This window comes from Schistocerca americana, chromosome 2 (assembly GCF_021461395.2).
Source record: "Schistocerca americana isolate TAMUIC-IGC-003095 chromosome 2, iqSchAmer2.1, whole genome shotgun sequence".
NCBI classification, from domain to species: Eukaryota; Metazoa; Arthropoda; class Insecta; order Orthoptera; family Acrididae; genus Schistocerca; species Schistocerca americana.
Window position 1 is genome coordinate 685,855,213 of NC_060120.1, and position 24,282 is coordinate 685,879,494.

General features: G+C 42.3%; 1 protein-coding gene and 1 pseudogene across 7 annotated transcripts in view; both read right to left on the reverse strand.

The window, feature by feature from the left end:
• Window positions 1-24,282, reverse strand: part of LOC124592385 (rho guanine nucleotide exchange factor 7) — a 126,887-nt gene that overhangs the window by 50,564 nt on the left and 52,041 nt on the right. For all 7 annotated transcript variants that reach the window (XM_047131833.1, XM_047131832.1, XM_047131827.1 and 4 more), the window contains 4 exons: window positions 23,023-23,221; window positions 16,660-16,881; window positions 10,777-10,855; window positions 7,689-7,855 (listed from right to left, as the gene is read on the reverse strand). In XM_047131833.1, coding sequence (XP_046987789.1) covers window positions 7,689-7,855; window positions 10,777-10,855; window positions 16,660-16,881; window positions 23,023-23,221 — 667 coding nt within the window. The remainder of the gene's footprint in view (window positions 1-7,688; window positions 7,856-10,776; window positions 10,856-16,659; window positions 16,882-23,022; window positions 23,222-24,282) is intronic.
• Window positions 532-649, reverse strand: LOC124597456 (annotated as a pseudogene).

Genomic DNA, 24,282 nt, shown 5'->3' on the forward strand with positions numbered 1-24,282 from the left:
TTACAGGGTAACCAAAAAATTAGCACCAGTCTTAGACCGTACACCTAAAAATATACACAGGGAAATTTGCACTTTATATACAGGTAAAATATCTCAAACTCTCATATCATTACTGTCACATAATAAAGCTAAAGGCACACTCAAAAATTCTCACAAAACAATAGGTCTACAAAAGAATTTTCTCTTACAACAAAATACATACTTTTTTCTACAGCAATGACAAACCAAACCTGGGAAGAAGTATACACACAAATAATTCATATACAAATATTTCTAATTCTGTACAGTGTTCAAACTAAGTTTTAAGGGGGGAAAAAAACTAAACTGTCCGAACAGACCTTTGAAGGCCAAACGGTACCGACCAACCACCTTGTTATCCTCAGCCCACAGGCGTCACTGGATGTGGATGTGGCGAGGCATATGGTCAGCACACCTCTCTCCTGGCCGTATGTCAGTTTACGAGACTGGAGCCGCTACTTCTCAATCAAGTAGCTCCTCAGTTTGCCTCACAAAGGCTGAGTGCATACTGCTTGCCAACAGCACTCGGCAGACCAGATGGTCACCCATCCAAGTGCTAGCCCAGCCCAACAGCACTTAACTTCAGTGATCTGATGGGAACCGGTGTTACCACTGCAGCAAGGCCATTGGCAAGTTTTGAGAAGACATTTTCAAAAGTGGTTACTTCAAAAACATCTAAGGAAAACAAATGCATAACTGTATTTATGAGTGAAATCCTTCAACATATTTAAATATGTCCATTCTTTACAAAAACAGTATACTAACCAAAAGTTCCTAAATTGCCACCAAAATTACAAAAAGTTATACATGTGGGTAGTACTTGCAGAAAAAAATTTCATGACAATGAAAGTAATGTAGCAGGTGGTGGCATAAAACAATAAACCAGAAAAGATAGTCACCAGTATAAAAACATACAGATTAAAGATGGAAGTACAGGGTGAGTACAAAGTCTTGACCTGATTATAAAAATTTACGAGGGCGGTTCAGAAAGTAACCTCCGATTGGTCACAGTGCGGGTTGTGGGGGGAGTAGCGACGCCATCTGTGCGTTCACGCACTCAACAGGTCAGTCGGCATCAAGCCGTGCTCGAGTGAACGTCGTACCTGCGCTAGTTTAGTTTTTGTGGCAGTTTGAAATGTGTGCTGCAATAGAAAACCCCGCCAAATGTGAAGTGCGTGCTGTCATAAGGTTTTTTACAGCCAAAGGATATTCTGCAGCAGCTATTCATCGTGAGCTTTGTGCCGTGTACGGACCAAGAGTTATGAGTGAAGGAGTTGTCCGTGAATGGGTACGTTTATTTAAAAGTGGATGAGAAAACGTTCATGATGAAGAGAGGAGTGGTAGACCATCATTGGTACTGACGAACTCGTTCAGACAGTTGATGCAAAAGTTCGTGAAAATCGACGTTTCTCAATGTCGGAGTTGTCTACTGGTTTTCCACAGATTTCTAAGACTCTCTTGTACGAGATAGTGACAGCAAGATTGGGTTACCGTAAGTTCTGTGCACAATGGGTGCCCAAAATTCTTACCGACCACCACAAAACTCAAAGAATGGCCTCTGCATTAGACTTTCTGTCACGTTATGAGGACGAAGGAGAACCATTGTTAAACAGAATCGTGACCGGTGACGAAACCTGGATTAAGTACGTGAACCCTGAGACAAAAGAACAATCAAAGATGTGGGCACATTCAAATTCGCCTACCAAACCAAGAAAAGCCTCGCAAGATTTTTCTGCCAGAAAACTGATGGCAACGATGTTTTGGGATGCCAAAGGGGTGTTGTTGGTTGAATTCATGGAACGTGGTACGACCATTAATCAAGACGTGTACTGTGAAACAATAAAAAAGTTACGACGGGCTATACAGAACAAACGCCGTGGTATGCTGACTTCCGGTATCGTTTTTTTGCACGATAACGCCCGTCCTCACTCTGCTCGCAGAACAACGGCCCTTCTTGAGTCCTTCAAGTGGGACGTTATCAACCATCCACCTTACAGCCCAGACCTGGCGCCAAGTGATTATCACCTCTTCATGCATTTGAAGAAATGGCTCGGGTCACAGCGGTTTGATGACGACGAAGAGCTCAAAGATGCGGTCACAGGCTGGCTCCAGGCACAAGCGGGTGATTTTTATACAGAAGGAATTTCAAAGCTTGTGAAGAGATACGATAACTGCCTCAATCGCTATGGAGACCATGTAGAAAAATTGTGCAAAGATGTAGTTGTAAGATGTATGTATTAAAGTATTTTTATTTAACTTGGTGTATTTTTTTAAATCAACCGGAGGTTACTTTCTGAACAGCCCTTGAATAACAGAGTAACCTTTTGACATAATAAGTTACATTTGATGACTTTACATAGGTTAGTTTACTAGTTTTTTTAAGACCACTTACATTAGTAAACCTCAACGTGTGCTCCCTTGGTAGCTCGAAGAATGACGAGGTGGTATTCCAGTTCCCGCCAGGTGTTTCATAACAAGTGTTCTGTCACAGTACCCACAGCAGCTTGTATCCTAGCCTTCAGTTCATTGACATCAGCAACTGGTGTGACGATGACTCTGTCCTTCATATAGCCCCAGAAAAAAAAGTCAAGAGGGAAGTAATGTCTGGATCGGTGGATTGGAAGGAATGGTCCAACACCCTGGCCACCCCGCTCTCCAGACATAACGCCCACTGACTTTATTTGCTGGGGCTATACCAAGCACAGAGTCTTCATCAAGCCAGTTGCTGATGTCGACGAACTGAAGGCTAGGATACAAGCTACTGTGGGTACTGTGACACAACACGTTACAAAACAACTGGCAGGAACTGGAATACCACCTCGACATTCCCCGAGCTACCAAGGGAGCAAATGTTGAGGTTTACTAATGTAAATGGTCTTAAAAAAATTAGTAACACAAACCTATGTAATGGCATCAAGTGTAAAATATTATGTCAAATGGATATTCTGTAATAAATTGTTATAATCAGGGCAAAACTTTGTGCTCACCCTGTAGATTAACATAAAATTCACAAAAACTAGCAAATTTTGTAATGACTTTCTGAAACTTGTGAAAAAGTGGAACAATATTTCCCTAAAGCAGATGTAGATGAATTACATTGCAAAATTATGGTGTTTCCCAGCAACAGTGCTTGAAATCAGGAAGACAATCTGAAAACTAAAAACTAAGAAACCGGCAGGCCTAGATGTGGTGCCAATCTCTGCTCTGAAGGCATGTGTAGATAGCTATTCAATCATGTTGTACACAGCAAAGACCTAGTCCCCTTCCACCAGATTCCTAACATGGAAACACTTTAACCACCAGCCCCTCCAACAGTAGAACCTTTTGTGTCTCATTTCATACCTCCATCCAACTGTGACCCCTCTTCAGTCTCACCTAACCATCTCCTGGTTTATGGTTACATTCAAGAATTATTTATTTCCAAATGGCCCCATCCTCATCCCCCTTTCCAATAGCTCAAACCTCTCAAAGGAGGAAACAATAGTCACACACAACCTTAATACCTCAATCTGATCATCCTCCCTGGTAGACACAGTTTCCACTACTGGCAGATAACCATAGTGATTACCCAACAGAAGGTACCTGCCAGCTCCACCATGGTGATCCCACCCTGTAAGTCCAATGTAGCCTCCAATTCCTACTCCACTCTTTCCACCGATTTCAGAACCTCTCTCCTAAATCTATCTCCCTCTTCACGCTAATTTCCCACCCACCTTCTACATGTTTTCCAAAATCCATAAACCTAATCATTCTGGACATTCCATTGTAGCTAATTACTGTTTTCCTGTGTAATGAATCTCTACTCTTGTTGACCTATACCTCCAACCCATTGCCTGCAGCCATTGCCACACCATTATTGTAAAGTTCCACATTTGTCACTATTGATGCTCTGTCTTTACACACTATCATCCCCCTTGGTCACTGAACACTACTTCTCCTAACTCCCTACAGACTACAAACCCATTACCTCATTTATTATACACTTTACAAACTACATCCTTACCCACTCCTATGAAGGGAAGATATACAAAATCTCTACTGCACAGCCATGGGCACTTGCATGACATCCTCCTGTGTCAAGCTGTTTACAGGCCATAAAGGGGAAACCTTCCTAGCTACCTAAAACACTAAACCCCTTGTCTGGTTCAGGTTATTTGGAGACATCTTCATGATCTGGATCCTAAGCATACACACACTGCCCTTTTTCCTGGACATCCGCAACACCATCTCTTCCACACACTTCATCTGGTCCTCCTCAGCTCAACATTTCACCTTGCTGGATTTGATCTCCACCTTTGCTGGTTCAAAAAGCTATGAACCGTATCTGTATTTCAGTATCTGCTGACCTCTTCTACACTAAGAAATTTCTCCCCCAAGTGCTGCAAAGCAGCAGCTCCCTCATTAAGTAATATCACCCATGACTGGAATAATTTAACTATATTGTTCACCAGACCAACAACAACTTATGATCATGCCCAGAAATGAGGAAAATCTTACTCACAATCCTCCCACCCCTCCTAAAATAGTTTTCAGCCACTGAAGAAAACTACAAAATATCCTGGTCCATTCTTATGCCACGCCTACTTCCAACTCAGTGTTACATGGGTCAAAACCCTGTGAAAGGGTAAAATGTTCTTAAACAATAACTGCAATCCAATTTACATGAACAGCACTAGTGAAGGGCAATGCATGGTATGAAACAATAATACGTACATAATCTCATTCACTGAATCCATTCGCACTTATTTCATCTTTTTTATTTAAGACAACCAGATAATATGTTGCACATCCAGAAGCTAAAACTATTACAGTTAAATTTCTAGACAATGGTATGAGAAAACACGCCCATTCACCACATGGAGATAGCATTAAACAAGTTGTTCATGTTTTTCCCTAAATTGCTTTGCCTGACTCTTCGCTCTCGCTCTCGCTCTCGCTCTCTCTCTCTCTCTCTCTCTCTCTCTCTCTCTCTCTCACACACACACACACACACACACACACACACACACACACACACACACCCCTCCTCTACACTTGGTGAGTACGAGCGAGATAGCGCAGTGGTTAGCACACTGGATTCGCATTTGGGAGGATGATGGTTCAATCCCGCATCCAGCCATCCTGATTTAGGTTTTCAGTGATTTCCCTAAATAGCTCCAGGAAAATACTGGGATGGCTCCTTTGAAAGAGCACAGCCAACTTCCTTCCCCGTCCTTCCCTAATCCAATGAGAACAATGACCTCACTGTTTGGCCTCTTCCCCCACACAACCCAACCCTCTACATGGTGAGTGGATGTCTTTCCTCTAGTATTTTTTGTATCCCATTGAAAAATTACCATTATGAACTCTGCAATTTTTTTTGTAGAATATTTAGTACTGCTAAACCACGCAAGACACACTGAGAAAAATAAAACAAAAAGCATCTGAAAAACTGGCTGAATATTGGATATTTAGTAAAACAAAATAACTAAACTCAGATGCACAAAATTAATTTAGCTTCATGTTAACAACACAGTTAGAAATAGAAGCAATAAAAGTCACAACAAACAGGACACTCAGCTGAGCATGTCATGGTTCCAGCACTACATATGGGGCAGTGCGAATTCTGCATTGTTAACAGTGACTGAAACATTGTGTTAAGTTTTCTCCCTTACAGAAGAGCTTTGTTTCTCATTTAATGGATGAGTTACTAGGAGTGTTCTGTAAGTCTACCATTAATGATGAATTATACAGGAAGGGTAGCCCCTATGAAACAAGCATGCATGTGATTCAGATGTATAAGAACACACATGCGGCATTAAGAATCATCCCTTGCCTGTTTGTGTAGGAGCAGGAGTGGAATCTCTCACTGCGGAAGCAGGGAGTTTGGTCTTGAGCCACCAATGGGCATACATTCCTGAACGGTAGATCCCACTGCCTGCTGTTGCAGGTTGGTTTCCAGTGCCCTCCCACAACTGTGCAGCTGGAACGGGTGGCTGGTCCTTGCTAGCAGATGTGATGGAAGTAACAGAATCACACAATCCAGTTAGCAGCTTCTCTGACGTTGGAGACGGTTGTGCAGAAGTGCGTGGTGTGGAACCAAATGGTGATGTACACATGCATTGTGCCTCATAGTTGAAGTCTTCCAACTCAGCACTTTCCCTTGGTGTTGGTGATGCATCAGGATGGAAGGATTCAACACTTCTTGCACAGGAATATCTCTGTTCATTTTCAGTTACTATATTAGATAAATCTGGCGATGTTAATGTTGAATTCCCTGCAATGTCTGCCAGCCCAGAATCAGAAGACCGTGAACTTGATGGTATATCTGAACAGCACTGACAGTTCGTGGCTTTACTACTCTTAAATTTATCTGCCGATACTCTGGGCTTAATGGTTACATACTGGTAAGAACGGTAACGGCCACGGCCACGATTATCATGCTGAGAAAAAGACCTACATGAATCCAATGGTTGAGTGGTTTTTTCTGGAATTGTTCTAATGGAAGTCCTCTCTCCACGATTGATTTTCACTTTAGATTTCGATACAAAAGGCAAACTACAAACTGTACTTGTACTTTCAGCACTTTTATCACTAGAGGCACTGTTTTGCTGTTGAAAATTTGGATGGCACTTTGGGTGAGCATCTTCAGTGTTTTGCCCCTCACCATATAATAATCCCGCTAACACTGAAGATGGTACAGGGATTGTTTTTGCTGGAAGATCAAGAGTGGAGGAATGTGTTGTAGGAGGGGAATCACAGTCTCTCAATTTTATTGGCAGTGACTGTGTTGAAAGTTTCTTTGACTGTAGTAGAGCTGTACCACAACACTCAAAAGGTGCTTCTGTCTTTACATTTGGAAACTGAGGCTCGAAGGCAGAAACTGAATGAGAACAATTACATTCCCTCGGCTGAACTGTCACTGGCATACTATTTCTGGAAAGTTCTACATTTAACTGGTCTCTGGATAATGTGTCCTCACACTCACTTATGTTTGTAAGATCTTCACAGACACCACATGGGAAAGTCCTATGCAAAGAGTTCCTTTCAAAGCTGGATTCAGCAGAAGATGATATTTTGTATTTGTTTTCTTGATCTTCACACAATTTTAGTTGTTTGTTAGTTGTGTTTATAACGTCATAATTTTCTAATATGGAGAAGGCAGCACCCATGTGCTTAGGAGAACACTTTTGCTGAGAAACAAATTCTGAAATACTGTGACACTGAGGAACTATCCCGTAAGAGAATTCACCACAATTAGCAAGACAGACAGAGTTACTATAATACTTTAGATGGCTAGCTGCACTTGAAACTGTATCACTATCACTCTGATCACTTTCAATATCAATGGCATCTTGTCTTTCTAAAACACTAGTCTTTCGAGATTCAGGCCTGCTTTCAGCTTCTAGACAATAAATAATGGAATCATCACTTTCAGATTCTTCTTCATATTCACTCTGCAGCAGTACCTTATGTGCCACATCACAATTTCCTGAGTTTTCACTTTTGGGGAAGATCACACATTCTGCTCTATGACTATGCCGTATTTTCACACCTATTATTTTGGCAGCAGCAGTGAATTCAGAGTACAACAAATGTTTCAGTAGTTTTCTTGTAATAATACCATGCTGTATAAGTTCAGCAAATAAAGACGTCAGATTGGAATAGGGAGAAAGTGGTGCAAAACTTACATGGGGAGGTGGTAATGGTTGTGGCTTGCTGGGAGGTGGTGATGTTGGAGGTGGTGATGAAACCGATGATTTTGTAACTTTCCGAATCTGTTGCTTTAAATGATCCACCCACTGTGTCTGATCATCTCTTGTCTGACAAACAGCTACTATTCGCTCAATCATTGGACCTGAAATGGAAAACATCACAATAAATTAACAGTAAATTTTATGATAAAAGAAGTAATTACAAGTCTGCAATATAGCTACTTATTCACGTTAGTTTATTTAATACTATCATCATCTCATCATCATAACCATTTAAACCGGCTCACCTTAACAAGCAGTATGACTTTATTATACTGACTATAAAGTAATAGTATTGTCAAAACAATTCTAACAAAACAGAGTCATATTGTAGCTTCTTAGTGATCAAATCATCTATTCTCAAATACTTGGAAGCTTTGAAGCACCACCCATGGTATCCGTAGCTATTTAAATAACATCAAAGTCACAAAGAGAAGCTGCTGCCTGAATGAAAACCATGTATTGAGTACCAAAGACCCTGAAGTTCATAAATATCAAGTCAATGGTAATACTATGACGTAAATAATATAATGTGTTCTGTGTGGTCCTTTTATAATCAAATCCACTGGAGGAAATTATAAGGGATCATAGCTATTATGGTCAACTGATGTCTTTAAACCAATATATATATATGATGATGTATGATTTTCTATATTATTAGACTTGGAGCACTCAACTCAGATTTAGGATGACAGGTGAAAAGTGAAAAGAGTGTCCGGTACAGTCTTGTCAATCAACAATCCCAGCATTTGCCTGAAGTGAATTAGAGTAACCACAGAAGCAATAAAGACGCCAAGCTGGAGCATTCACAAATCAAACCCTCCACAATACAAGTCTAGTGTCTGACTATTGTGCCAACTTGCGCAGTCAGTAACCTATGAGTTTAATCTAATGGTTTGCATATTCCAGAGATTTCTCATTACAGATGTATTACAAAGTTCTGCTATATTACAGTCAATTTTTAATCCAAGAGAAGCATATGGAACAAGTACCTAGGTTCTCATGAAAAACATGCATTTTACACAATGGTGTTTATTAGATATACACATCACAGTAAATGAACATTGTAGAATGTAGTACACTTTTCACTGTGGCACAGATATGCTCAAAAGAATACAAACAGTACCATCTGGTGGAGGTCAAAACTTGGCAACAAGTAAGTTGTATGGATAAACTCTGACAAATGTTGTCATTCCAGTGAATGCGAAGCATGTTCACCAATTCATCTTGATGAACTGTAAGAGTAACAGTGTGTAATACAGAGCATAAGTGGAAATCAGTGTTGCCACAATCATTAATAAGAAAAGTCTGTCTGTGAGTGACTTGCCAGATGAAAACTGATCAGATGTGGACAAACATACCTCTTTGTAAATAGCTACTAACTCCAGAATAATTCTTCTAGTCTGTTGTGGAATGTGTACCATGTTGAAACTTCCTCACAGTTTAAAACTGTGTGACAAACCAAAATTCAAACTCAAAACCTAGCTTTCCCAGACAATAATCTTCCCGACAGCTTCAATTCTGAGACTACCTCCAACCTCCACTCCAAATTTCACAGGAGCTCTCCTGCTTACCTTGCTGGGCTAGTACTCCAGTAAGAATCAATTTAATTTTAAAGAACAGCAACTTATTGTTGTACCAATGGCAAGAGAGTGAATTATTTAACTCCTGAGATGAGACAATGTAGCACGACACAGTAGAGTATATACTGCCCAATATTTACGAAAATCAAATGAGAGCAGAATTTTATGAAGTTATTGTGACATGTAAGGTGATATAATACTTGGAGGCTGTGTTGCAGGAAAGGACAACAATCATAGTTGATTAGTATTCCACGCTGTTTACAGGTGGCACATGTAAATGACATATGTAAAAAAGACCTGGGATGCTGCTTGAAGACAGCAGCTTTTCACACAGCATTGTATTTAGTACCTCTGCCACAAATTTCTTACAGCAAAGTGTGTGCCAGTATCAACCATTTGGATTCTTCAAAAAGTACATGAGGGGGTTGATATTCCAGCTATGTCAAGCACTACTGACCAAAGTCTTGAAATTTTTATGTACGCCCAAGTGTTTTCATGTCAAAGATAAGAGCATGTTTTTAAGGGAAACACTGTAGATAACTGACCTAGTATTTCAATTTCCATCTGACTGACACAGTTTTAGTCAATCATCATTGAAGTCTGATAAAAACAAACAACTTCTCTTTCAAATTTGACTTTCTAGAATAACAAATTTTAAATGCTACAAAGGTGCAGTGTCAACTATATTACTTATTTGGCCAACATTTTGTCATTGTTGAATGATTTAGAACTTCCTTAAAATACTCATTCCCTATTCATTGTATTTTCATACAAATACAATCTTTCTTTCTTCAATTTCTTTTGACAAAATTTTGTGATCATCAGCTAGCCTGTTTTCTTCTATTTTATGCATGACAGTTTCCTTCCCCACAAAGTTTGGTCACTGGAAATAAACTGCGATACGGGTGCACTGCACCAATGCTCTGCCAATGTGCTCCAAAGATTCAAAACTTACTGAACTGATCTGGCAATGATCTGGAAAGTATGCATATACACAAATTGATTTACAACCATGTCAGAACTAAGTATCACTCCACTTAAGAAATGTCATAATTTTAATGAACACATTAGTAATCTCATAACTATAACACAGCATTTGCCAACCTGGCAGCAATATATGGTGCTATGGCTATTTCAATTCTTTCTGAGCTATTTCTTTGTTGGAGAAATTATTCTACGTCTTAAACCATAGGGATAAACTACACCAGAGTGTTTTGTATATTGTATAGTGTCTTAAAATATAACCTAGGAGTTTTGATGTCAAAGTGAATTGGGTACAGTAATGATAAAAATTAGGTTGAATCCTAAGTTTCTGGGAAAATGTGTCTGAAGAGAAGAAAGAACAATAACAACAAAGAAAGGTGTAAATGATAATACAAATTGTTTGTCAATAAAGTGTTCTTGTAGTTATGAATAAGTAAACTGAAATAGCTAAAACTTACCTGAAATTTCAAAAGCATTTTTATATGTATCTGTATCATCAAGTTTATTAACATTTATCCCAGTCAATGGCAGTTTTCCCTGCATAAAGAATGAAAACATATCTGAATTAAGGATATACTATGATGAACCACTAAGCATGAAGCTAATTTCCATCATAAAAATTTCTCCTTACCAAACAGTAATAATCACATTAACAAATCAAACTGTCAGACTACGAGACATCACTTTCATGACTCATGAACTATTGCCTTCATTTTAATTTATATCAAACAAAATTTATCAAGCCTTCAATTCTACACACACACACACACACACACACACACACACACACAAATCATCTTGTGATTCTAGCAGCCAAAGTATTCTGCACTGGCTTCCTCATTAAAAAATAAATAAATAAATAAATAAATTTTGCTTAACCCTCCCACTACCAAGCTTTTTCACACCTCTATTTTACCAAGCAGGGTATTTGGATTACCCCAAAAGAGTTTTGAGTTTTATTGTAATATTTGTTCTCAGATTTCATTGTTTCCATTGAATGGGTTTATTTAGTATTGAAAAAACAGCTTTTCAGGTTATTAGAAGTATTTAATCAGATCACAGATACAAAGTACAAAAAAAATTTTATATCTTTCACTAAATTCAGTACTCAACAAACAGAAAATTAATAATCTACGTACCTCAACAGTCACAGTAAAATAACACAAGACTTTTTTCAACTTTTCAGTAAAGTACATTTTTGCACTGCATGCACTTCACGGTATCTGTTTCTTTTTTGTGTATTTTACAAACAGGTCTCTTGCACGTTACACAACAGAATCTTGATTTCCGAGCTTTGTTTCTCTTGCAATCTTGACATCGTTGTGGCGTTGGTAACTTGGAACACTGGGTCTGGATCATTGCTGTAGGAATAGCAATACCGCAAGCTTTCAGTGCATCTTGTACATCTTTATGAAGACCGCTGATATTTTTGGCTCTTTCTTCCATGTTGCGTTTGCTGAGTCCAAATGCCACTTCAGTCGTGAAGACTTTACGTCAGCTTCGGTTATTATTCTGCCATTCAGGAAATCTTTGAGTGCACAGAATATACGCATTCAGTGCTGCAATATCTATCGTTTCCATGAAGATTCTTAGTGGCCACCGCCTCATTCCTCTACACAACTGTATGCTCTTGTCATTTTGTCCCCATTATCTACAGCACCTTTGGTTTTGTTGTAGTGCAGTATGATTTCAGGTTTGTGTTCACTTTCTTCACCTCTCACTTGCGTCTCATTATGTTGAGTAGAGAGTAGTATTACTGCCTTTCCCTTCTTTGGAACATAGGAAACTAGAGTCAAATCATTTGTGAAATAAAACATTGAAGACTGAACTTCTCTCTTTCTGTTTGGCAAGAATTCCTTCGGAATCTCTTTCTTATTGGAATGCAAGGTACCAATCAATGTCGTGTTTCGTTTTAGTAGTTCAGCTGCCAATGGAAAACTGGTGAAAAAATTATCAGTTGTTACACCATGACCGTTATTCAGAAATGGTTCCATCAGATCCAAAACAACTCTCTGTTCTTGATTCACTTCCCGAGTATTGTCCACCATTCCTGTGTAAATTTGGATCCGTAATAACTAAGATGTCTTCACATCAGCACAAACTCAAATTTTAATGCCATTCTTGCCAGGCTTGCTCTTGATATAAACCTAAAAGGGCAGTTGCCTCTGTACATTGCTAATCATTCATCAATAGTCACGTATTCATAAGCATAGAAGTTCTTGCACAAGTTGGATTGAAATTTGTCTAACACTACCCTGATGGCTTGTACCTTGTCCTTGGTTTCTTCAATTCTCTGTGCTCTTGTGTGGCTGTTGTCAAATCCCAAGAATTTCAGTATAGACAAAAATTGGTTTCTTGACATGGCAGCAGAAAAGAATGGTTGCCGAAAGGCAACATTACGTCCCCACAGATTGGAAGCACTTGTGCAATGTCCATGAGTTCGACCAGCTCCTTTTAGAATTGCCAATACAGCGTACACTTCAGTTGCATTTATATCTCTCCATGTCAGTTTGTTCGAAGAATGAGCTGCATTCCACAAAGAAATTACTCGTTTGGCTTCCCTGTTCGTTTCTTCTAAAACAGTGCTCACAATTTCTGGTGAGACAAATAATAAAAATGCCTCTGTTATTGTTTTTCCATTACTCTCTGGGCCAGGTGTTACGTTCAAAATGCTGCGACGTCGACACCGCCCATCTTTTGGTGGTTCACTAGAAAATTATAGTCCACTTCTAGAAACAAAAAAATATCCAGTGTCTTTGTCTTCTTCTTCTTCTTCTACTTGTTCACGTGAATGTGTAGTTTCTTCTGATATCTCATCAGCTTCATCTGATGCTATGATATGGTCTTTGTCAAGAGGTTCCATATGTTCATTCAGTTCATTATCAATGTCCCATTCATTTTCATCGTCACAGTCATCAGAATTGTATAGAATTTCCATGATCTCTTCGCTAGAAAGTCCTTTGGACATCCTTAATTGCAGATGAAATACTGACTCATGTAATGTCAGCTCAACAGTGAATGTCAAATTCAACTCAACAATAGTAACCAGCAACAATAACAAGCATTGGATCTATGGCAAAACTCAACAAAGGAGATAAATGACATATATATTTCCCAAAATCTTCTTTCTCTACAATTAAGAAAATAAGATGTTTCATACCAAGTGGGGTAGTCTCACAATCCCACCAATAAATGACTTAAATAACAATGATAAAGCCAATAAAATTAGACAGTCGTGAGTGTGACTTCAATGTCAATCATTTTATTACAAAGTCATGAAACTACAGGCATGTGGCCCTTCAGATAACATTATTATAGAGAAAAAATCAACCTGGGGCAGGCGAGACAGGGAGTGAGGGAGAGAGAGGGAGGGGGGAAGGGGGAGAGAGAGAGAGGGGGGAAGGGGGAGAGAGAGGGGGGGGAGAGGGGGAGAGGGGGAGAGAGAGAGGGGGGGGAGAGGGCGAGAGAGAGAGAGTGAGGGCGAGAGAGAGAGAACGGGAGCGAGGGGGAGAGGGCGAGAGAGACCGAGAGAGAGAGAGAGCGGGAGCGGGGGAGAGGGCGAGAGAGAGCGAGAGAGAGAGAGAGCGGGAGCGGAGGAGAGGGCGAGAGAGAGCGAGAGCGAGAGAGAGAGAGAGAGAGCGGGAGCGGGAGGGAGAGAGAGCGGGAGCGGGAGGGAGAGGGCGGGAGGGAGAGAGAGCGGGAGCGGGAGGGAGAGGGCGGGAGGGAGAGAGAGCGGGAGCGGGAGGGAGAGGGCGAGAGAGAGAGGGCGAGAGAGAGAGAGAGAGAGAGAGAGAGAGAGAGAGAGAGAGAGAGAGTGTGAGCAGGAGGGAGAGGGAGAGAGCGGGAGCGGGAGGGAGAGGGAGTGAGCGGGAGGGAGAGGGAGAGAGCGGGAGCGGGAGGGAGAGGGAGAGGGAGTGAGCGGGAGGGAGAGGGAGAGAGCGGGAGCGGGAGGGAGAGAGCGGGAGAGGGAGAGAGCGGGAGGGAGAGAGCGGGAGCGGGAGGGAGAGGGAGAGGGAGAGAGCGGGAGGGAGAGAGCGGGAGCGGGAGAGAGCGGGAGCGGGAGAGGGAGAGAGTGGGAGCGGGAGGAAGAGGTAGAGAGCGGGAGCGGGAGGGAGAGAGCGGGAGCGGGAGGGAGAGGGAGAGACCGGGAGCGGGAGGGTGAGGGAGAGACCGGGAGCGGGAGGGAGAGGGAGAGACCGGGAGCGGGAGGGAGAGGGAGAGACCGGGAGGGAGAGGGAGAGGGAGAGACCGGGAGCGGGAGGGAGAGGGAGAGACCGGGAGCGAGAGGGAGAGGGAGAGACCGGGAGCGGGAGGGAGAGACCGGGAGCGGGAGGGAGAGGGAGAGACCGGGAGCGGGAGGGAGAGACCGGGAGCGGGAAGGAGAGGGAGAGACCGGGAGCGGGAGGGAGAGGGAGAGGGAGAGACCGGGAGCGGGAGGGAGAGACCGGGAGCGGGAGGGAGAGACCGAGAGCGGGAGGGAGAGGGAGAGACCGGGAGCGGGAGAGAGAGACCGGGAGCGGGAGGGAGAGGGTGAGACCGGGAGCGGGAGGGAGAGGGTGAGACCGGGAGCGGGAGGGAGAGGGTGAGACCGGGAGCGGGAGGGAGAGGGTGAGACCGGGAGCGGGAGGGAGAGGGAGAGACCAGGAGCGGGAGGGAGAGGGAGAGACCAGGAGCGGGAGGGAGAGGGATAGGGAGAGACCGGGAGTGGGAGGGATAGGGAGAGAGCGGGAGTGGGAGGGAGAGAGCGGGAGCGGGAGGGAGAGAGCGGGAGGGAGAGGGAGAGAGCGGGAGGGAGAGGGAGAGGGAGGGAGAGGGAGAGGGAAAGAGCGGGAGGGGGAGTGAGAAGGAAAGAGCGGGAGGGGGAGGGAGAGGGAAAGAGCAGGAGAGGGAGAGGGAAAAAGCGGGAGGGGGAGAGGGAAAAAGCGGGAGGGGGAGAGGGAAAGAGCGGGAGGGGGAGGGAGAGGGAAAGAGGGGGAGGGAGAGGGAAAGAGGGGGAGGGAGAGGGAAAGAGGGGGAGGGAGAGGGAAAGAGGGAGAGGGAGAGGGAAAGAGGGGGAGGGAGAGGGAAAGAGGGAGAGGGAGAGGGAAAGAGGGGGAGGGAGAGGGAAAGAGGGGGAGGGAGAGGGAAAGAGGGGGAGGGAGAGGGAAAGAGGGGGAGGGAGAGGGAAAGAGCGGGAGGGGGAGGGAGAGGGAAAGAGCGGGAGGGAGAGGGAAAGAGTGGGAGGGGGAGGGAGAGGGAAAGAGTGGGAGGGGGAGGGAGAGGGAAAGAGCGGGAGGGGGAGGGAGAGGGAAAGAGCGGGAGGGGGAGGGAGAGGGAAAGAGCGGGAGGGGGAGGGAGAGGGAAAGAGCGGGAGGGGGAGGGAGAGGGAGAGGGAAAGAGCGGGAGGGGGAGGGAGAGGGAAAGACCGGAAGCGGGAGGGGGAGGGAGAGGGAAAGAGCGGAAGCGGGAGCGGGAGGGAGAGAGCGGGAGCGGGAGGGAGACACCGGGAGCGAGAGGGAGGGACCGGGAGCGGGAGCGGGAGGGAGAGAGCGGGAGGGAGAGAACGAGAGCGAGAGGGAGATAACGAGAGCGAGAGGGAGAGAACGAGAGCGAGAGGGAGATAACGAGAGCGAGAGGGAGAGAACGAGAGTGAGAGGGGGGGTGAGTGGGAGAGGGGGAGAGGGAGCGAACGAGAGCGAGAGGGAGAGAGGGGGAGGGAGGGAGGGTGAGAGAGATCGAAAGGGGGGTGAGTGGGAGAGGGAGCGAACGAGAGCGAGAGGGAGAGAGCGAGAGAGGGGGAGGGAGGGAGGGGGAGAGAGATCGAGAGGGAATGTGAGCGGGAGAGAGATCAAGAGGGGGGAGAGGGGGAGAGAGATCAAGAGGGGGGAGAGCGGGAGAGGGGGTGAGAGAGGGAGAGAGAACAAGAGGGGTGAGAGCGGGAGAGGGGGGGAGAGAGGGAGAGAGATCAAGAGGGGGGTGAGTGGGAGAGGGGGGGAGAGCGGGAGAGGGGGGGAGAGCGGGAGAGGGGGGAGAGTGGGAGAGGGGGGGGAGAGCGGGAGAGGGGGGAGAGTGGGAGAGGGGGGGAGAGCTGGAGAGGGGGAGAGATTGTAAAAGATCAATGGTAGCATATATATATATATATATATATATATATATATATATATATATATATATATATATATATATATATTACGTATTAGGCTACTATGCAGTGCAAGCAATATGTTAAGCAAATATTCAATAACACTAATCTTTTGCCCATTCAGTTTACAGTCCATGAAATGTAGAAAGCTATACCAGTAATCTTCTCTTCTATAGAAAAAGTACTATTAAAACGTATAATGCAATAATAAATTTCTCACCTCATATATGAAGGCACTCATTCGCTGACTAACACTAAGCATCAGAAGTGTTGACGGAAATAACACCAAGTAGCGATCCCGATGATCAGGCAGTATCGCAACAGATCCCATATGAAGGATTTCTCCCAAACATGACAGATTTTCACCTTCCCAACCTCTCACACCTCCAGTTAATACCTCCAGTTCCAACTCCTTCTGACGTCGAGTTGTAGATATGAAGGACTGCAAAGTACAAAATATGTTTATTTCATTGGAATACAAAATGCTTGTCAGAGGACAAACATGATGGTGCAGGTCTACAATCTGTACACAAACCTAAGCATCATGATAAAATATTGATGATAAAAACTTATAAAAAGAGATCACAGCACTTCAACTACTAGCTCCTTATTCAAGAGTAAGGGCAATTTGCTGGCAGAAGTCAGATAGATGGACTGTTAATAAATTAGCTATTAAAGCTGGCAAAGCGAAACATCCCATGCTGGTTTTTATGGAAACTGCTGCATAGAGCAATATGTGAAATAAGGAAAAGGCAATCACTCACCTATAGCAGATCAATGCACTGAACACAGTAACAGATAACAGAAAGCAGCATTCACATTAGCTTCTGAGTGCTATTGCTTTTCCAGCAACAGTACACACATTCACACACAGTCATAAGAATGCACTCTCCTGTGGCCATGAAAAGAATAAATATTGATACAAGAGACAGAGGGATGGGGAGGGACAAGTGCAGGGGGAGAGGGAGGGGAGTGGGATAGAAAGAGGGAGGAGGAGGGGAGGGAGAGGGGAAAGAGGAGAGGGAAGGAAGTGCAGAGTGGAAGTAGACAGGACGGGGGAGTATGAGAAGGGGAGTAATGGGGCAAGGGGGCAAGGGGCAGAGGGGGGGGGGGGGGGCAAGAGGGCTTTTGACTAAAATATCCTGAAACTTGCAGTCATTTTTTAGTTTCTGTGTACCTATGAAGTTTAGCACCTTATTTCACAATAGTTTCCTACAAACATGAACCTTGGAGGAACTGGGTGGAGCACAGTAGATGTATTTATCTCGTACCACTGGCAGGCACTTATCGTTCAACTGATGAATATTTGTCACATTCAGTCTCTAATGAAGTAACATCACATTTTTCTTCACTTTCTATCCTGCTGAATGCAATATCAAACTCACGATCATGATTGCCATCCCTTTTTGAAAGCACTGCCCAAACAACAATACAGGAGAGAGGCCGAAAGGATACATTTTGTGGTAAAGTATCCAAAACTGCACACAGTAAAGACAATATTAGTGTCAACCACCTCAACCAAAGGATGACAGCCAGACTACAAATGTAGGACCAGATGCTCTCTAGCAGGTGAACAGTGCTGACAAGCACATATTCAGGGTTTTACTTTTTTGGAGGTCTGTTCTTAAGTTGCCCAAGTATACTCGGGATTTTGAGTTTCTGTCAAAATAGTAAAAACAAGATAACTCAGATTTTACATTGAAAGGTTAATGTAACTAACTTTCTCTTCTATACACAGTCAGAATCAAAGACTAAATTTTGTTAATTACTATTTTGTTGAAGAATCAATATGATGGATGGCAGTACAGTTACTGGCATATTTATCTATATTCTAGCTATTCTATTTTGTTGCCTGCAATGAAAAAGTTTTCTTCTTCGAGCAACATACAATAAGTACTACTGTTAAAAACGCATCAAACTGCTGATGGTCTGATAAATGTTTTGTACAATTAGTGATGACAGAGCTTGGGTGCACTTCTTATAAAATTTTCTTGTTTTAACTCCAAAGAGTTAATGTGCCATTGGACAGCTTTTACGTTTCATGGTTTAAATATGTAATCAAAATATCAATACAAATGTTGCAATCATTACAGCTGCCACTATTTCCTTTGTCACTAACTTCCTTATTACTGAATAATGACAAATCAACAATTTGTGATTATTTGTTTTGTTGAAGATGTGCATGCAACTGCCAACACATGAGAATGTAGCATATTGTGCACAAGCCAATAATGCCATAACACGCCCCTCCCCCCCCCCCCTTTCCAATACTGCCATCTATCAATCACAAACTTATTTTACATAAGCTAGAAAATGGTGGGCTTCAGAAGTGGAAACAGCCTGTAGTGGGAGAGTATCATAGCACTACAGGAGCTTCAGTAAACTGCTGATCTGATTATTATTTTGTACCAGCCGTCTTGCAATCATGACAAAGATTACTACAAAGGGGTGAGAAAAAAAAGGAAATGAAAAGGGAAAGAGGCAGAGGGAGAGGGAGGAAGAGGAGGGTCGACAGAGAGAGAGAGAGAGAGAGAGAGAGAGAGAGATAGATAGAGAGAGAGAGAGTCCCAGGGATAATGTACAGCTGCATTCAGAAATGGATGACAAAATTCTCTGATCACACATCTTCTGTATAGATGCAATTACATGGACATTGTAGGTAAACACCTATTTCATTCCCTGAACTATCCCCATCTGAGGTTACATGTTATGTGCTCCGAGTCATATTTCTGTAGATCAATTTTATTTCCTAGAACTTCTCTGTTTCACTGGGATTGTTCAAAATTGTACATCTGGAATAGTAGTTGGTGTAGAATATAATAGCATTTGCTGTATCATACTGATGTCATTATCAGCTGCTTTGAGACAGCTAAAATTTCAAGCAACACTTTTCTGGAAATGAGACATTGATTAGGGGATAACCCCAGACAACTATACCTACACACATTGGTATATGAGGTCACATCAACACTTGCATCTGTGTAAAGATGTTTGCTTTTAAAATGAGCTTCTTAGAAGCTCTATCATAGTGTCTACAGTACCTATTCCAAAAACCTCCAACTCTTTTACCTGTCCTGTTATTTGGCAATGATAGAAAGCCTGTTACAAACTTGAAGTTTTTCTACACAGTTAATGCTGATGTATGAGAGCAAGAATAGTGATCCTGATTAAATGCACAGATTTTTTTCCATAAAAACAAAACAGGACAGTTCTCCCACTTGTATAACGGTGTACCATATAATTTCACAGCTATTCTTCAGTTTTACAATACACTTGAAATTTATATATATGTGGTTATGTTCATCTTCAAAACAAAGTATCCCTTGACCTCTATTCACCCTTGTTACTGGTGAAGAAGTTTCGTAAGCCCCTCTTAGACCCATTCCTTTGGGGTGCCACATCTCACACTCTATTGGTATCTTTCAGGTACTTGCCACTGTAAAATGATGACAAGAAAATGATTTTTTATAACCGCAAGACTGTGATAATCAGGTGGCACAGTGCTAGGTGGTGGTGGTGGTGGTGGTGGTGGTGGTGGTGGTGGTGGTGGAGGAGGAGGAGGAGGGGTAGGAGGAAAGAAGGTAGTGGTTATGGCAGATGCTGCAATACATCATAGTCCATCTTGAAGTATTGTGGAAGTTTCCTGACTTGCATGCTGATTGATGTTGCCATACTGCAAAAGTAGGCATTTCGTCCACTTAACTGACTGGTTCCTTTGAAATGCACAGTCTGTGCTGGGCTGTCACATTTAAGGAACTTTTACTGAAAGTTGTTGCTCCACCCCACCTCCCCCAATGGGCATGATTTCTGCAACCCAAAACTCAGCAGTCATGTGCTTGCAGATAAATGGGCCATTCATAATTTAGTGTTTGGGTCTTTGTGTTTTCAATGCATTCAATAGTTTTTGTTTCTAATCTATTGCACTGGAGCCAAAATTCACCCAAAAAAATAGGCACAAATATGGCCATGAAGCTATTAGGATAACAGCATCTTCATGGGCTAGAAGCTGTCAGTGGATGTCATCAGTGTGTGTGCGCCCATGAAGAGAAAAACTATATTTTTATATTAATAGTTATCTGAAGATATTTGTGAGTAAATCCAAGAACATCTCATAACAGGGACCAATCAAATGAGTCTTTGGAGCTCTTTAAGTACTGACATCATATTTGGGAGGAGAGAGTTCACTTTGTTGGGCCATCATGATGTGTATTATCCATGGTTTTCCTAGAACACTTCAAGCAAATGCCAGGATAGTTTCTTCACCAAGGCTAAGGCTCACCCCTTGTCCTGGCGTTGAAGAGCATAGTTAAGTATTCTGTGTATACCTATGTGGGCATGCTGAAAGTAATGCTTCCCAATTTTTTATGTGAAAACTCTTACATGTTTTTAAATAAAGCAACCATTATAAACATTTTATATCTTTATTCTTCATGTCTACAAATTTATTTCTCAACATAGTCACCCTGGCAATGAATACATTTCTCCCAATGAGAGACCATTTTGTTGATACTGTCACTGTAGAAATGCCAGCCTTTGCTGATGGAGCCAGGGCCTCATCTCTGCTTGCACTGCTTCATCACAATCAATGTAAGTCCTCAAAGGTGTTCTTTAAGTTTTGTAAACAGATGAAAATCAGATGGGACCAAGTAGGGACTGTATGGAGGATGAGCGATGACAGTGAATCCAAGGCATCAGATCGTTTTGGGTGTTCATTTGAGTGTGGTCTGGCGTGCTCATGCTTCATGTGAGGACAAACTCTCTGAATTGAAAACTTTATTAAAGCATGCTGTTTCTCATGCACCAACACTGTGTGTTGTCATGTTACACACTACAATTTGCAGCCCTCTAGGGGTGAGGGCTGTAAATTTGTAGACATGAAAAACAAAGATTTGTTTTGTTTAAAAAGCTTTAAGAGTTTTCACGTAAAAAATTTGGAGGCATTACGCTTCAGCATGCCCTTATATATTTTGAGCTATCGATTTTCATTGTATTACTGTGACAACTTCTATATCATTGTATGATGATCCTTGGATGAAATAAATAGGTGAAATATTCATGGTGTAGAAGAAGAGCGTGACTAATGTCCTAAAGCAACCCTGCTATTGTTTAAACAACTTAAGGGAATGCTGCTGGGTTACATCCTCGACAACTGATAATATTCCAACAGGTAAACAGCCCATCATTTTCTAGGCACAAAAGCATTAACAGAGCACTGTGCAAGGAAGACAATACCCAGTACGTGGGGATGGACAGATCAAGAAACATGATACAGAACATTATGCATACACACATGCACACATACGTGAGTGCTCATGTGTCCCTCCCCCTCCCGCCCCCCTTCACGCACACACAAAGTGAACAAGTAGTGACATCAGAAATTATTAATAGTGAATAGTAATTACCAATGGGTGAGCAATTAGCATTAACTCTGATCCTCTGTTGTTGACTGTGGCGAGGGCATTATTCCAAGCAGAATTCCAAGAGCTGAAAGTGCATGCCAGAATCTCTGTGTTGTTATATTGTCAATGTTCAGCCATGGCACACTTGCTCAGATGTTTTAAGCATGTGTGATGGTTATGCTATATGCACTGATATTCCACAGTACAGATGGTCTAACAAATGTGTGACATGCCACAGCTGTTTGGAATATGGTAGACATCCACCTTACACAAACCCAGATCGTCCTTTAAAAACCCTAATCTTCGGATGATAGGAGAAACACACACTTCACACCATGTTTCCATAGAATAAGGTCAGTCCTATTGGAAACTCTACCTGCTTAAGGCAAAAATGCCACAGACTTATGTGCAACTTCGTTGATTTCACTACTCAGATGATTCGTGGTTGGTCGATAGTAATGTGCTTCTTGTCAGTCTTTCACTATAATGATTCTAGTGAAAGATGACCCTGAGATGGGCTAACTCAGCAGATAGTGTCTGAGAAAACATGGGTCCCATCAATCAAAGTATGAAATATCTTCACAATGAGGCAGATGGTGGCACCTATCAGCCTGAAGATACAAATTAGTGTGGACTGACTTCCTATACACAGTGTATGCCACCGTGTCAACAACCTGCTCCTGACCAGCTCATCAAGGGAGGAAAGGTAGTCATTCTTTTCCATTGCCACAGTGAAGCAAATATTTTGGTGGATTAAATTCAGATGCTCTAAAAAGCCATGCAAATTCACAGTGCCATGAGTCCAAACAACTACCTCAAGATAGCAAGCATCTCACCCAAGTTGTCAGAACACACTGATTTCATTTCACACACCTCATCTAATATACCTAGCAAAGAAGAATATTTCCTTCATCAGTTTTCTTACATACCAAAAACGTTTCATAAGAATCTTGACTATTCAAGACAACTTCTCAAAAAACTCATTTTTATGCCATATTATAAATTCAGGGGGATTTCTGACTCACTTCAAGCAATGGAAAGATTGTTTTCTACTGTATATATTTGAAAAATTGCTACTTGGGCAGATCTTGTACTAGAAGCTTTCTCAGATGTCTTAAGAAAATACTGCAGTTACAAAACATAACACCGCAATTACAGTATTTCACTTTTCACATGTTACTTACTGCTATATCTTTGTACACACTAACAGAACGCTGTGTATCCCCTCTGTCAGGATGACTTTCTTCCACATGTCGTTCCAGTTCTTGTAACATACCGGAATACTTTTCAAGACGTCTAAATGGTTTGCTCAAGCCTGTTGTCAAGACAAGAATACCAGGACTTACTGCACCATGAGACTCCATGAATGAATTTAACTGGTCCCTGAGAAAAATGAAAGACAAACAACTATAAAGCACTGAGAACTCAGACCTGGAAGAAACAGTAATTACTTTTTTGTACATAAATAACCTACAGTCTTGGGGTACAGACAAGTAATGCATAGTACGCACTTCAACATGGAGTCTATCCAGAGCAAAAATCGCATTTTGTGACTGCAAAGACAACATATGCAATGACTTTAATGAGTTGTGCTTGATTTTTCTTACATATTAATAGCTGTAATCATTTTGTAAAATAGTTGTGACTAACTGAAAATGGTTATGGAGCAAATGGACTATAAGCATCTTTACTCTTAAACACACCCATGCAAGTTTCCAAAACTGTGTCACTTTGGAATGCATTATCTCATCCATTTTCAGTACTCTATTTGTTCACAACAGAACAGTAACTCATATTATTAATGTTTGAATAATTGTGTTTGTACACATAAACGCAAGTCAAATTGTGTTTGAATTGTCTGTTTTTTCTTCATAAAATCGAAGGGACAGAACAGCTAGCCAGTACTTCTTTTTAGGATGTATACCTCCCAGTACTAGCAATAAAACACTTAAAAACCCACTTCTCCTAGCTTTTATAGCTTTCCATACTACAGGTTCTTTTTCCTGAGAGAAAAGAGTAATTCGTTGTAAGAGACTGGAAAGGGAATGGAAAAGGGGAGCAGGTCATTCAAAACCCTGGCTTACAACTATCCCCCTGTTATGATGAGGAAAGGAAGCAGGAATGAAGGGAAAGGCCTGCGGGTAGATGCTGTGCTAGCTCCCATACTAAGATGAAGGGCTTTAGCTGTGGTGACCTGGTTTGTGCAGTCAATCCTCAGCAACACCATTCTTGACCACGATGAAGCTCAAAATGTAAACGAGTTCGGGATGTGTAAGCTTTTACTCCATTGAAGAATATTTAAATTTATGAAGTGTGTTATATAAATACTTATGTACAAAGAGTACAATTATTACCTTAAATACATATACCTAGAAATGACTTTCAGCTATATATTTATAACCTCACTTGCCCAATGTCTTATGCATAAGCTGCTTTGTAGACAA